The following is a 16,372-nucleotide window of genomic DNA, read 5'->3' as shown; positions in this document are numbered from 1 at the left end:
CAGGTCTGTTTGTTCTAGTTTTCATCTTCTTTCAGTAAAATGCACAGCTTTTCCTTCCATTAAAGTGTTCCAAATAGAAAGCTATGTAATTAATTCCTACTTTTGATAACTAGTTAAAACACTTTTGAACATGGCATTATGCTGCATTTGGATGATGCAATTAAAATATCTATTAGCTGCTAGAGGATTAGAATACCGGGGAAATCAAAATCCTTGTTCCTCTTATTATCAGGCCATAACCTTTCTTGACAGACTTCATTGAGAAGAAAAACATTTAAACTTGTATTAGACAAAAGCTTCTGATTATCCTTTATTTGAATTTTTTTAGCATTCAAAAATGTGTCATAATTTAGAGGCACATAATAAAAGAAATATAACTATACATTAAAATAAAGCTGAATCTTAATAAAACATATCAATTTAAAATCCTTCTAATGAGTACTGTAAGAAGTCTGGACATTTATATATATGAATAAATAAATTGATATTTTGAGGACAAAATTCTGTAAATCTCAAATATTTAATCAAGCATAGAACATATTCCTTTTGTTCCTGAAATCAAGAAGATATTTTGAAAATGATAAAGTGTTTTCATACAAATGTAACTTTCAAATTTGGACTCAGTTCTATGGATACAAAAGCTTAATAAAGATGAGTGCTATGGAATATGGCTAAAGTTGTATGAAGACGATTTCAGTTATTCCTGTTTACTATTTAAACTTTCATGAAACAAGTGTTTTGAGAAAAGGCCAAGCTTTAATTTATAAAGGATCTCAGGAAAGTCAAATAGCAAATTAGCAGTGTGGTTTGTTAACCATTCTCAAACTTATATGTTTAGTAAGGACCCAAAGTTTAGTCAAAGTGGTTGGCGACTTACAATCTGTTGAGTTTGATTTTCAAATATGAAATTAAAGTCTTATGAAATGCAAATGAATTTTAAAATGCTGATCACATTAATCAAAAACTAAACTTTTGTCAAGCATTTAGTTTTTTGTTTTTTTTTTTTTTTTTGAGATCAAGTCTTGCTCTGTCACCCAGGCTGGAGTAGTGCAGTGGCGCAATCTCAGCTCACTGCAACCTCCTCTTCCTGGGTTCAAGCAATTCTCCTCCCTCAGCCTCCCGAGCAGCTGGAATTACAGGAGTCTGCCACCATGCCTGACTAATTTTTGCATTTTTAGTAGAAATGGGGTTTCACCATATTGGTCAGACTGGTCTTGAACTCCCGACCTCATGATCCACCTGCCTCAGCCTCCCAAAGGCATTTAGTTTTTAGAACAGTATATTTATAACCTCTCTCTTGTTTTGGCATTTGTGCCAGTTATATATTTTGCTTCTATGTATATCTTAAACCTTCAATACATTTTTTATTTATTTTTTCTTTAAACAATAAATTGTCTTTAGAAGAGACTAAAAATGAGATAAAAGTCTTTTATAGTTGCTCACATATTTACCATTTCTAATGCTCTTCATGCCTTTATTTAGATTCAAATTTCCATCTGGTACCATATTTTTCTCTTCCTGAATGCCTTTACTGATATGCATTTTCTCAGCTTTTATATGTCTGAAAAAATATTTACAGAATTCTAGGGTGAAAAGTTTTTTTTTTTTTTGCTTTCAGTACTAAAAATGTTGCTTTATTGTTTTCTGGCATGTGTTGTTCCTGATGAGACTTGCTGGAAGGAAGGTCATGCCATGACCTGCTTATCTGGCGCAGAAAGAAAGAGCGTATGGAATACCATGCTCTGTGCTCAAGGGAGGAATGCCTCTTGGAAACACAGGAATGTAACCAGACTTGCTGGTTCCTATCTACAACCCCTCTAGCTTATTTAATGATTAAATCTAGAATAGAATTTGTTCTATACGCCTCAAAGGAAATGCCAAACCGCTCTAGCTATGTCCCCCCACACCCCTACCACATTCTTGCTTTGTGTCGTACACCAATAAATGGTGTAGGCCTCCAAGCTCAGGGCCTTCACAGCCTCCACACTCGTGTTGGTCCCCTGGTCCCCAGTTTATGCACTCTTAACTTGTATTTTTTCATCTCTTTAACTCCACTGTCCCTTGCAAACCCCAGGGTCCATGTCAGGGCTGGTCCCTGACAGAGACTCTGCTGTCAATTTTATCATTGTTCTTCTCTATTTATTGTTTAATTTTTTCAACAGCTTTTTTCAAGATTTTCTCTTTATCTCTGGTTTTCCATGATTTGATTATGATATGCTTTGGTGTGGTTTCCTTCCTGTTTCTTCAACTCGGGGCTCATAAAGTTCCCTGAATCTATGGGTTTATAATTTTATACACTTGGCATATCTTCCCTTTTGTTCCTTTTTTTCCCCTCTTTTTCTTGCCCGTTTGCTCTGCATAGGACTTTCAGTACTATATTCAATAGAAGTGATGAGAGTGGGCACCATCGCCTTCTTCATAATCTTAGAGGAAAAGCTTTCAATTTTGTACTGTGGAGTAGAAAGTTAGTTGTGGGATTTTCATATATGAACTTTATTATTCAGTGGCAATTTTTTTAAATTTATATTTTATTTTATTATTTCATAATAAAATGAAAGGGTATTGAATTTTCTCAAATGTTTTTCTGCACCAATTGAGATAATCATGTGGCTATTGACCTTCATTCTGTTAATGCGGTATATTACATTGATTGATTTTCATATGTTGAACCATCCTGGCATTCCACAAATAAATGCCACTTGAAATATGATGTCTAATCCTCTTAATGTGTTACTGAATTTGGTTTGCTAATATTTTGTTGAGGGTTTTTGCATCAATATAAGAATATTGGTCTGCAGTATTCTTTTCTTGTAGTCTTTGTGTATGATTTTGGTATCTGCATAATTTTAGCCTTATAGAATGTATTTGAAAGTGCTCCCTTCTCTTTTATAAAAATTTGAGAAGTCCTGGTGTTAATTCTTTTTTAATTTTTTTATGGAATTCTTTAGTGAGGCTATCTGGGCCTGAGCTTTTCTTTGTTGGGAGGTTTATTGTATGTCATTATTTTATTTTATTTTTAGGGCTGTTCTATTTGTTAGGCTCTTTGATAACAGTATCTTGGACCTAAAATATTTCCAAGGGCTTAATGAAATCTTTGACATCTCAAACACAAAATTATTGCCTCCAATATACAAAAGAAAGCAACAATATCTAAATTAATAAATGATTCCCCTAATGTGTCTATAAAATACATACAACCTTAAAATCCATTAAGGTCTGAAACACTTGTGATCCTAATCACTTTGAATAAGGGATATTCAACTTATCTCATTTTTATAACTTTTGATAAATTTGTATAAATTTTTACAACTTTTGTAATTTTATAAATTATAATCTACAAATTCAATTAACACAGGATGTGGGGGAAATTCAATGTTTGAGAAAAGGGACCAAAAGTCAGAAGTCCTAAAGCTAACAAAGGTCTTAAAACAGCCTGCACTCCAACAACAAACATACTCTATCTTCTTTTCAATTTACCTTCACTCATCGTTTTTCTTTTCCCAAAATGACTCCTTTCTTCTTTGCAGCTGGTGCTAACTCCTCAAAACTTATTCTAGACAAGAAACTACCTCTTCAGAAAGCTCCACCTTTTGTGGTTTGAACTTTCCTCCATCATTTCCTGTCTTTATGGCACAACTTCATAAACATTTAGCCTTCTCCTGGTGCTAGGGGCTCTGTTCAGCATGGAGAGAGGTTCTTTGCTCTGAAAGATTCCACTGTTGAGCTAGAGAAGCAGGCAAATCCACATAAAAAACACAGTATTAAACTGACCTTCCAATGGATGGCAAGTCCTCTCTGGCTTTCTCTCCTTTGAGAGGTGTGTGTGTGTGTGTGTGTGTGTGTGTGTGTATTGTGGAATGATTAAATTAAGCTGATTAACATATCATCTTACATACTTATTATTTTTTTTGTGGTCAGAACACTTAAAATCTACTCTCTTAGTAATTTTCAAATACAAAATACGTTATTATTAATTATAGACACTAGATTGTAAAATAAGTCTCCAGAGGTATTCCCCCTGTCTAACTGAAACTTCGTATCATTTGACCAACCTCTTCTCATTCCCACCCTACCCAGCCCCTGACATCCAGCCTCTAGTAACTACCATTCTACTCTCTATTTCTGTGAGTTCAACATGTTTAGATTCCACATGTAAGGGAAATCATGCAATATTTGTCTTTCTGTGCCAGACTTATTTCAGTTAGCATAATGACCTCTAAGTTTCTCCATGATGTTGCAAATGGCAGGTTTTCCTTTTTTGTTCCAGGCAAAATGGTATCCCATTGTGTATATATATTCCACATTTTCTTTATGTGTTCATCTGTTACTGAACACTTAGGTTGATTCCATTATTTTGCCTATTGTGTGAATATTACTGTGATGAACATGAGAATTAAATATCCCTTTGACCTACTAATTTTATTTCCTTGGATTTATACCCAGAAGTGGGATTGCTGGATCATATGATAGTTATATTTTTAATTTTTGGAGAATCTCCATACAGTTTTTCCACTATGACTATACTATTTTACATTTCCACCAACAATGTACAAGAGTTCCCATTTCTCCACATCTTTGCCAGCACTTTTTATCTCTTGTCATTTGGATAACAGCCTTTCTAACAAGTATGAGGTGATACCTCATTGTGTTTTTAATTTGCATTTACTTGATGATTATTAATGTTGGGCATTTTTTTATATGTCTGTCTACCATTTGTATGTCTTTTTCTGAGAAATGTCCATTCAGGTCCTTGGCCCATTTTAAAATTGGATTATTTGTTTTCTTGACGTTATGTTGTTTGAGTTTCCTATATATTTTGTATGCCAACCTCTTAACGGATGTATGGTTTGCAAATATTTACTTTCATTCTATAGGTGTATTAGTCTGTTCTTGCACTGGTAATAAAGACACACCTGTGACTGGATAATTTATAAAAGAGGTTTAATTGAATCACAGTTCCACATGGCTGAGGAGGCCTCAAAATCATGGCTGAAGGGTAATGAGGAGCAAAGTCATGTCTGACATGATGGCAGGCAACAGAGCTTGTGCAGGGGAACTGCCTTTTATAAAACCATCAGAATAAGTGAAACTTAGTCACTACCACAAGAACAGCATGGGAAAGACCTGCCCTCATGATTCAGTAACCTCCCACCAGGTCACTGCCATGACACGTGGAAATTATGGGAGCTACGATTCAAGGTGAGATTTGAGTAGGGACACAGCCAAACCATATCCATAGGTTATCTCTTTACCCTGTTGACTGTTTCCTTTTCTGCACTGAAGCCTTTTCATTTGATACAATCTCATTTGTCTATTTATGCTTTTGTTGCCTTTGCTTTTGAGGTCATAACTGAAAAATGATTGTACAGGCTAATGTCAAAAAGATTTCCTCCTAGGTTTTCTTCTAGTAGTTTTACAATTTAGGTCTTTTGAAAATGTAAATAATATTATATTGTTGCCCTGCTCTGAACTCTCCATCACATTGTGTATCCAATTACAATAAAATCCACTGTCCTTACCATGGCCTATGTGGTCCTGTCTGGACTGACTCCTGCTTCCTTCTCTGATGGCATCCACTACCTTTTCTTCCCTTCATTCCTTTCACTCCAACCACAGATGGCTCCTCTTTATTCAAACAGCTTAAATCCACCCACATATCAGCACCTGTGCACTTTGTATTTCCTCTTTGAATTCTCTTTCCCAGATATCCATATGTTCACTTCTTCACTTTATTTAGTTCTCTTTCCAAATGGCATGTGTCCAGAGAGGAATTCTTTGAACACCATATGAAAATTGGCACTACTGTCATCACTTGCTTTTTCTTTACTGTTTTATTATTATTTAAAGTTAATTAAGTATATTAAGTATATATTTTAAGTATATTATATTAAGTATATTATTTAAAATTAATAATTATCTCTGATACTTTATTCATATTTAACCTATTTATCTTTTTTATCTGCTAGAAGGTAAATTTCATGATAACATGATCTGTCTAATATACAACTATTTATCACAATACAGAATAATGCCAGGTACACAGATAATCCTCTGAAAAATTTTTAGTAAATAAGATAATTTTTTCATTCAAAACCCCATATTTTTTAAATAATAAAGTCAGAGCACTAGACTAATGAGAAGTCTAGGATTCTAGAAATTTGTTTCATTTTAAATAGGAAAAATATACATCACTCTAAGAGAATGGGAAAATATTAGAGAGAAATACTTTTAGTATGATCTTTCTTTTTGGATCTGAATTCCAACTTTCTAGGGAATAAAGCAACTAATCTCACTAACTCTTCTACTCTAAATAAAACCTGTACATTTTTCATCCTGAGATGAAATACCCACAATGCCCTTGTCTGATATTTCCTATCCAAGGAACCATTGCCCAGATATTTAAGAGGGAGATGAATCTTCAGCTGTTTAACACTTAACCAAGAATAGATTGTTTTGTTTTCTGTCTGTCTCTCTGTCCTGTCTCTGTTGATCCTGAATGTGTGTGATGGGTGGAAAGGGAGTGGTGCTCTGCTAACCAGGAATCTAGGAGAGGTCCCAGTTTCATCACCTGGCAAATGGAAATGTGTGCAAACTCATTATATCAAGTGGGGTTCATGCTGGGCAGTAAGCACCCCAAGGAAAGAGAGGGATCTAGGGAATAATGGCTGACCCAGAAGCAAGCGTTATAATAAATTCTAAAAAAATTTGTATAAAACTTGTTTATCAAATAACAAAAGCAAAGGACAATGGTAAATACGCTTATTTCATTACCTTGCTTTCCAGAGTGCTTCATTTCTTAAGGAAATGACTTTGATGTATTTTTTTAACTACTTGGAAGAAAGCCATTTTAAACTGAGTTTAGAAGCTAAATCAATACAACAACCTCCAGAACTGAGATGAAGAGAGCATTCTACTTCATGAATTAAGTGTAATTAAAAGTCTTAACTGACTCATGGGGCTGACCACATACTTCTTATGTGTCCTAGGTTTAATGAGTCACAGTCCCTGAACAACATTTTCTTCCTCATACATCACTGAATGGGTAAGTATTTAATGAAGGATAAAAATTATTTGAGTTTAATTTTTCAGAAGCTGCTATACACTTTGGAGATGTATGTATAGTAGTTTTATTCTTATTTTATAGGGGCCATCATATTATAGGTGAATGAATTTTGGTTTTCTAAAAATGCCTTTTAGACATATATTACTTACAAAATAGGTTCTACTTATCAGAAACCAAACCACGACTACAAGAAAATGTTATTCATAGGAAGAAGATATGATTCTTCTCTTCAAATTCCTCTATGGGTGACTGTCCCATTAAAATAAAGTATTAGTTTTCAATTATGGTGTGAAATTAGACTCCTTCTAGGCAAACTTCTGTATGTTGTGCTTGAGATGATTACAATAAAAAATAGGAAAATTATGTTTCTGAAGTTTCTAGACAAGAGTAGGTCTGGACAGCCACAATTTCTGCTTATCATCTCTTTCTACCTTACAGATTTCCCAAGAAAAGGCTTAGACACTATGAATCATCTGTAGCTGTTTCCAATTAAGGACTCTGAATACACCAAAAATGTATCAATTACTTATAATTAGTGGTATCTGATAAAGCTATTATGGCAGATTTCTAACTTTTACAGTCAAGTGTTTTTGCTATATATACAAATTACTTATACCATGGAGGCCAGAATGTGAGATGTGCCTGCTGTGAGAAAACTGGAAACTGGAAAGCTGTCAGAAATCATGGGAGTTCTAGCTTCTACTTCCCTCTCTGCCTCACATGAACAATTTAGTTTTGCTCACAGGGTATTTCCATCTCCCAGCATACTTTCCATTCTTTTCTATAAATCCTGTTTACTCATAATAACTGCTTCTGGATGCCATAGGTATGCACGTGAATCACCATGACTACCTCAGACTCCTTCTACTGAAATTTTGCAGCTTCAATTCTCATAGGTAACTCCTTCTGTTTGTTGGGTTTTCTGGTTCAGATTACTCAGAATGAAAATTTGATTGGCTAAGCTCATCATTTTCTTTCCTTTTGTTTTTCAATAAAGCTTTATAGGGATAAGATTTACACACCATTAAAAGCACTCATTTAAAGTGTACGGGTAATAATTTTTAGTAAATTTGTAGAGTTGTGCAATCATTGCCATAATCCAGTTTTAGAACAGCTCCATCAACATGAAAAACTCCTTTGAGCTTATGTAGAGTCAGTCCCTACTCCCATCTCCAGCTGCAGGCAACCACTTACCTGCTCTCTGTCTCTATAAAATGTCTTTTCTGCATAATAAAATGTCTTTTCTGCATATTTCATATAAATAGGATCATACCACATGTCATGTTTTGTGTATGACTTCTTTCATTGAGTATAATGTTTGTGAGGTTCATATTTAATTACTATAGCTTTAGAATAAGTTTGGAAATTGGGTTGTGTTCTCCAACTTTGTCCTTTTTCAGAAGTGTTTTGACTATTCCAGGTCCTTTTTATTTGTGTACAAATCTAGGGTCATCTAATCAATTTCTTAAAAAAAAAAACTGGGATTCTGATAGGGATGGCATTAACTATATTGATCAACTTAGAGAGAATTATCATTTAAAATATTGAGATTTCTGATCTATAAACATGTAATAATGTCTCTTCAGATATTTAATTTCTCACCAAAATATTTTGTAGTTTAGTGTATAAATCTTGTACTTCTATTGTTAAATTTATTTCTATATATTTTATATTTTTTGATGCTATTAAAAATGAAATTATTTTCTTAATTTTATTTTGGATTGCCACTGTTAACATACAAAAATATAATTTATTTTTATACATTTTATGTCCTGTGCTACAAACTGCTCTGTAGTGGTTTTGGTAGTTTTATTGTGAATTCTCTGAATTTTCTATAAGATGATGATGTAGTCTGCTAATAAAAATGCCTTATTTCTTCCTTTTCAATCTAAATGGGTCTATGTATTATGCATTGTTGAACTGTACCATCTAGAACCTCTGGCTGTAATGTTGAATAAAAGTGATGAGAACAGACACTTTTGCTATGTTCCAGATCTTAAGTGGAAAACATTAAGTATTAGGTATGACATTAGCTGTAGGCTTTTTGTAGATGCCCTTCATCAAGTTGAGGAAATACAATTATATTTCTAGTTAATTGAGAGTTTTTAATATGAGCGTTAGATTTTGTCGAATGCTCTTTCTGCATACACTGACTTTACTAATATGTTGTATTACTCTCTTTAGTTTTCATACGTTAAACTAATCTTGCATTTCTTGGACAAATCTGACTTGTTCATATTTTACTTTCCTTTTTACTTGTTACTGATTTTTTTGCAATATTTTATCAAGGATATTTGCATATATGTCTAAGAGCCATATTGGTCTGTAGTTTTCTTTACTTGCTTTTTCTTTTCATTCTTTTCTTGCTTTGATATCAGGGTAACATTAGTTTCAGATAATTATTTGTGCAATGTTTTCCTCTCCTCTAGTTTCCAAAAGAGTTGAGAAAGAGTTGGTGTGATTTATTTCTGAAATATTTTATAGCATTGACAATTCAGCCATCTTGGCTTGAGGTTTTCTTCATAAGAACATTTTAAATTCTTATTTCAATTTCTTTAATCATTATAGGTCTTTTCAGATTTCCACATTTTCTTGAGTCAGTTTTAGCAATTTATTTCTTTCTAACAATTTTCCCGTTTCATCTGAGTTGTCTAATTTGTTAGCTGAGCTATCCTTTTAGTGCAGGTAATATCACAGATTACTGCCCAGCTTGCATTAATCTTCCTTGCCACCCATTCATTTGTGGCTGCAGTGGGATAGGGTATCACTGAGAAAGACGAGGTTGCCAAATAATTTGCTACTGGGTAGAGACTAAGAAACAATTTAGGTAGAGCAAAATTCTTTGGCAGTTGTATGCTGGAAAATATTCTGAAGCTAGTTTTATCCAACACACTAGTTTAACACTTCAGCACAAATCCTCATACTTACTCTTGTGTTGGGAACTTTGTGATGTTGAAGCAGCATTTGGAAGTGCATGATTTGTTACTGCTACATTTGAAATAATGGACACATTCTCCCTGCCATCAGTGGTTGTGATTCTTAATTCTGTAAAAAGAATGAAAAGTTATCAGGGGTATAACAAATCACCAGATCATCTTATTAATATTCATATTAATATCCAACAAAAACTTGAAGATTAATATCTAGAAGTCTTCTGACCCAGCCCTAGAAATCCAGCATTTTATCATTCACCTTTTGGTGATATAGTTAATTACTTTAAAGAATGTGGATAGATATTAAGTTTCCTGTGTACATGCTGTAGATTATGTCACTTGATTATCATTATAATCTTATGAATTAAATAATGATGAGAATTACTATATATATAAGACTCAGAGAAATTAAGTAATTTCCCCACAATCATGTAACTTGTAATAGGAGAGAACCATGACCTGAATTCAAGGCTTTCTGATGCAAAAGTTAATCACTCAGCTGCCCTGGGAAAAGAATGGTAGGGATATGGTGGTAATTAAGTATGGCACTATTGTTTTCATGCCACTTGGGAAAATATTTTCAAGCAGGTGGAATAGTCAGGGGATGAGGGATAATAGGACATAGGACATAAATGGAATACACTTTTAATTATACTTAGTTCATTTTCTTGAAAAAAAGAAAAACTTACAACAAAAAGGTAAGCTGAGCTTTCAAAGATACATTGGAATAAAATGACTTGAAACAGCCTGTATTTCCCTAAGTATTATGAATATAATAATTGATACTCTTCAGTTTTTTCAGTCTAGTATGGAAACACTGGGCTTCTGAAGGAAATGAAGACATGCCATTTACTGTATGCTTGGTGTTAGCTAGATGTGATGCTAGCTGGAGATGATGGGAAAGCACTTTAGTAGGTCTCTAACACTGAGTAGAATGGAGCAAGAATTGCTGGTGCTTTCTAGAAGTGCAGTCAGCTTCTATTATATGTCAATGAGCATCAACTCTGTAATGCGAATTCTTAGTTGAGTTGTGCTGGAGAAAGGGATCATTTGCAAGAAGACCTCATAGACAGTGGATAAATATATTTTCCTTCAGGTAAAAAGCCTTCGGGAATTACTATGCAAGCAATATGAAATAAATTCAAATATAGTCTACAGTGTTAATCCTGCATATGAGAGAGAATAAGTGAAAATGGCCACACATTTCAGAGGCATCATAAAGTGTTAAATTGAGAGGAATATATGTGAAGTAGAGATATGCCTTATTATAGCAAGAAAGCAGAAATTGGTATTCATGTTAGCATGGAAATGGGAAAGGTCACCCAAGGTACAGAAACTCAACGCTTGAGGATGGAGAAACTCCAGAGGGTAAAGATTTTGCTTCCCACTGGAATTCCAACATGTTTGGGAAACATCAGGCATTCATCTCCAGAAATCTTTGGAGAAGAATTCTTCAGCTGAGCGATAATTGGAAAGCATGAAAAAGCTATCCTGAAGTCCTAAAGAGTTCCCTAGTATCAAGCAGACTCAACAGTCTTGGTGGAAGGAAAGAGAAAACATATCTGAGAAAGATGTGGAGGGCTGCCAGATTGGAAATATACAAAGAGAAGAAAAAAACAATGAAATAGCAGGGAATGCAATGACAAAGACTTTGCTTAGAGAATTGCCTATTATAAATGTGCAATATACTTCACAAATGAGCGGAATTACAGCCTATAGTCAACGTAGGACAGGTTGTCAATTATACCACATGAAGTAGGCCATGGAGCAAATCTTGAATGCTTTGAAGGTAAATCAAAATATTTTAAAATATTCATGATAACCCCAAACTGAACAGAATAAAAGATGCTGCCACAGCCACTAATTTTTAAACTTAACCAATATACAGAAATGCTTCAAATCTTAGTCTCAGGAGAGAACAATTTATGCATGGATGACTAACATTTATTAAGAAATAAGAATCATAGTTATATTAACATCTTGTTGAGAAAATTTTTCCAGTCGTATTTAGGTTTAACACAGTTTATTCCAAACTACTGTCAATGAGTAATTGACACTTTCAGAGAAAAAGTAAATCAATCATAAAGCTGGTCTTTAAATCTGAATACTTTTCTACTTTCCTCTACATAACATTAAGTACCTGCTTTTATCTACAGTTATGAATTACACTATAAGCCTAGACAATAATGTATGCATTAGGTTTCACAAACATAATTTTTCTGGAGAAATGTTAATTTATAAGAGAATTGCAACATCAAGATACATTGGCTTTACATTTATGATTTGTGTTTTTGACCAGTGGAATGGAATAAAGAGTCCAGAAATAAACCTAAACATATATGGTCAATTAATTTTCAACAAGGGCACCAAGAAATTACAATAAGAAAAGGGTAGTCTCTTCAGCAAATAGCAGTGGAACTGTATTACCACATGCAAAATAATGAAATTGGACCCTTATTTGACACAACACACAAAAGTCAACTCTAAATGGATAAAAGACCTGAATGTAATACCTGAAATCATAAACCTGCAGAAGAGAATATAGGGGAAAATCTCCTTCACATTGGCCTCAGCAATTATTTTTGGATATCACATCAAAAGCCCAGGCTACAAAAGCAAAAGTAAATAAACGGGACTCATCAAACTAAAAAGCTAGTGCACAGCAAGGGAAACAATCAGCAAAATAAAAAGCAGCTTAAAAGTTGAGAAAAATAATTTGTAAATTATATAACTGATAAAGAGTTAATAGTCAAAGTTTATAAAATTATAAAATAAGTATTTAATTTAGGTCTTTAACTCATCTTGAGTTAATTTTTGTTTATGGTGTAAGAAAGGGGTCCAGGTTTAACCTTCTGCATATGGCTAGCCAATTATTCCAGCGTCATTTATTGAACAGGGAGTCCTTTCCCCATTGCTTGTTTTTGGCAGTTGTGTTGAAGATTATATACCATAGATGTGTGGTCTTATTTCTGGGTTCTCTGTTCTGTTCCATTGGTCTATATGTCTGTTTTTGTACCAATACCATGCTGTTTTGGTTACTGTATCCAAGTAATATAATTTGAAGTCCGGAAACATAATGCCTCTAGCTTTGCTCTTTTTGCTTAGGATTTCCTTGGCTATTTGGGCTCTTTTTTGGTTCCATATGAATTTTAAAATATTTTTTTCCTGTTCTGTGAAGATTGTCAATGGTAGTTTAATAGGCAATACCATTCAGGACATAGGCATGAGCAAAGATGATGAAGACACCAAAAGCAATTGCAGCAAAAGCAAAAATTGACAAATGGGATGAAATTAAACTAAAGTTTCTGCATAGCAAAAGAAACTATCAACAGAATAAGCAGATAACCTACAGAATGGGGGAAAATTTTTGAAAACTATGCATCCAACAAAGTTCTAATATTCAGCATCTATAAGAAACTTAAATTTACAAGAAAAAATAACCTCATAAAAAAGTGGGCAAAGGACATGAACACTTTTCAAAAGAAGACATACATGTAGCCAATAATAATATAAAAAAAGTTCAACATCATTGATCATTAGAGAAATTCAAATCAAACCTACAATGAGATACTCTTTCATACCAGTTAGAATGGCTATAATAAAAATTTAAAAATAACAGGTGTTGACGAGGTTGTGGAGAAAAAGGAAGGCTTATACACTGTTTGTGGGAGTGTAAATTAGTTCAAACATTGTGGAATACAGTATAGTAATTTCTTAAAGACCTAAAAACAGAAATGCCATTCAACCTAGCAATCCCATTACTGGGTATATACCCAAAGGAATATAAATCATTCTATTATGAAGCATGCACATGTTCATCGCAGCACTATTTAGAATAGTAAAGACATGGAATCAAGCTAAATGCCCTATCAATGACAGATTGGATAAACACAATATGGTACATATACACCATGAAATACCATGCAGCTATAAAAAAGAATGACATAATGTCCTCTGCAGGAATATGTATGCAGCTGTTAAATATTATCCTTAACAAACTAACATAGAAAGAGAAAATCAAATATTGCATGTTCTCACTTATAAGTGGGAGTTAAATGATGAGAACACAGGAACACATAGAGAGGTCAAGGAATAAATCATAAGAAATATTAGAAATACTTTGCAATAAATTAACCTGGAAACATAATATACCAAAATGTATAAAATGCAGAGAAAGCAAGGCAAAGAAAGAAGGGGATACGGGAAGTGACTAGAAATTGATATGGAACTTCCTCTTGTGGAGCTTAAAATGTGCCGATATTCATAGTGGTTGTGGCTGTACAATCTTGTTAATATACTAAAAACCTCTCAATTGTATACTTTAAAAGGGTGACTATTATGATATGTGAGTTATATATATTTTAATGGTAGAAAAATGAATCATTACCTTCTGTACTTGTCGTTAATGAAGCAACTGTTAACAGAGACTTTTTAAGTAATTCGCTGTTGGTTGTTCCTAGTTTGATAAAATAGATTACATTATTATTAATCATAAACTCATGTTATCTGTCAATGAACAAAGTAAAAGTAAGTCAAATCTATAGGTGGACTGGCATCCCACCTTTGACTATCTTTAATTTTTCCCATTTTCCAATTAGTTTTGTCTAAAGAATATATATATTAAATGCTTGGGTGGCCTACATGCATAGACACACACATTTTGCATAATAGGCCCCCAAAACAAGTTTTCAATGAAGATTGTTACTTAGGTACCTTTAAACATGCAAACAATTACTGCAGAAGTCTAAATTCTAATGTTTAAAATTATTTTATTTTTCCCTGTAAGAAAAGTGGCATGGTCAATAGGACCTAGGAGTATCATGTCTTTTTTTCTCATTTTTTTATTCTTATTTTTTTTCATTTATTAATTCTGGCATTGAAACTTCTAAATGAACATAAGTCATGAAGGAACTTGAAATCTTCTGTGTTAATTTGCTTTTTTTTATGAAATGTGCTTTGAGCTCCCACTCTATGCCAGGTGCCCTCCTTTATTCTTGAGGGCAGTATCCAAGTCTAGTCACATTTTAAATCTTAGTATCAAGAATTATTCCTGGCATACACTAGGCATTTAGTCTATGTTGTTTCAAATAAGGGAGCACTCATATAGCACATGAAAATCAACCAAGGGACAAATCTGCCTTAAGTAGTCAACATGACTCATCAGCTTGATGCCTACTCTCCCACTCTCTGTAATAGTCTTTCTCCCTCCCTTTCTCCCTCCCTTCCTTCCTTTCTTCCTTCCCCTTTTACTTCTCTCCTTCTTTCTTAACAGTGTCTTGCTCTGTCACCCAGGCTTGAGTGCAGTGGTGTGATCATAACTCACTGCAGTATCAAACTTCTGGCCTCAAGTGATTCCCCCAAGTCAACCACCCAAAGTGCTGAGATTACAGGTGTGAACCACAGCACCTGGCCTCTCTTCTTTGTTCTTTCCTTTTTGTAACATTTTATTTTTGAATCAGGGGGTGCATGTGCAGGTTTGTTGCATGGATATACTGTGTAATTATAACAAAAAGCTATTTCATTTTAAGGATATTATATCATTTTGAATCAATGTTTATAAAAGATTAAATCATCAGAATATCATAATTTTACTCTCTGAAAAATTGTTGCTTAAATTAGCATTCATTCATGCCATTTTCTAAAACAACCTTTGAGAACAGTGATAATTCTCTTTAGGCCACAGATGTTTCAAGAAAATGTCTAACTTGTAAACATTTTATATTTTGTGATGATGAACTAAAAGCAAAACATCAACTTTGCCATTTCAAAATTCTATAAAAAGGAGAAACCAAAAAATCAAGTACAAAGATATTCCAGGTACTTTATTTTCTATTCAAACATAACAAGGAACAGAAAGACAATGAATAAAAGGAGAAAGAGTATAGAGAAAAATGGAGTTCCCAAGCTCATTTTTTTCTAACTATTCACACAACAGAATTTTCAATGATGTTTTTAAAATTTTGTTCTTTATAGTTGTATGTAGCTAGTTTCTACAAAGAGGATGTACAACTGAAACAGCACCATATTTAGCACCCTGTGTAAGATAGGTGGCCAAAATCACCAGGCTCCTTTACTGGCCTCAGCTGAAATCGAATGTCTATTTTAGTAGCAGAAATTGTTAGTATCAATGTTGAGAAACTTTTATTCCTGCATTATAATTCAACTCACTGAAAAATACTGGACTATCAAATGTTTTTAAAATGAAGCTGAATAATAATCAATGTTTTAATTTTAAAAAGTAAAATTTCAAGTTTCTTTTTTATCCTAAGTTCATTTTATGATAGGGATATTCAACATCTGTCAAATGTTGATTTTTAACTCCAGCCATTTGGCCTTTGCACAAAATGTGCAGTGCACTTGATGTACATCTAGGAAG

The 16,372-nt window shown here is 33.6% G+C and overlaps 1 protein-coding gene across 5 annotated transcripts in view; it reads right to left on the bottom strand.

Moving 5' to 3' along the window:
- Positions 1-16,372, bottom strand: part of EMCN (endomucin) — a 107,858-nt gene that overhangs the window by 48,244 nt on the left and 43,242 nt on the right. For all 5 annotated transcript variants that reach the window (XM_032261521.1, XM_032261517.1, XM_032261519.1 and 2 more), the window contains 2 exons: positions 14,384-14,452; positions 9,992-10,108 (listed from right to left, as the gene is read on the bottom strand). In XM_032261521.1, the coding sequence (XP_032117412.1) occupies positions 9,992-10,108; positions 14,384-14,452 (186 nt within the window). The remainder of the gene's footprint in view (positions 1-9,991; positions 10,109-14,383; positions 14,453-16,372) is intronic.

Source organism: Sapajus apella, unplaced genomic scaffold, assembly GCF_009761245.1.
Source record: "Sapajus apella isolate SASKATOON/1434 unplaced genomic scaffold, GSC_monkey_1.0 scaffold124, whole genome shotgun sequence".
In the NCBI taxonomy this organism is placed as follows: domain Eukaryota; kingdom Metazoa; phylum Chordata; class Mammalia; order Primates; family Cebidae; genus Sapajus; species Sapajus apella.
This window is presented reverse-complemented; position numbering and strand designations above follow the sequence as displayed.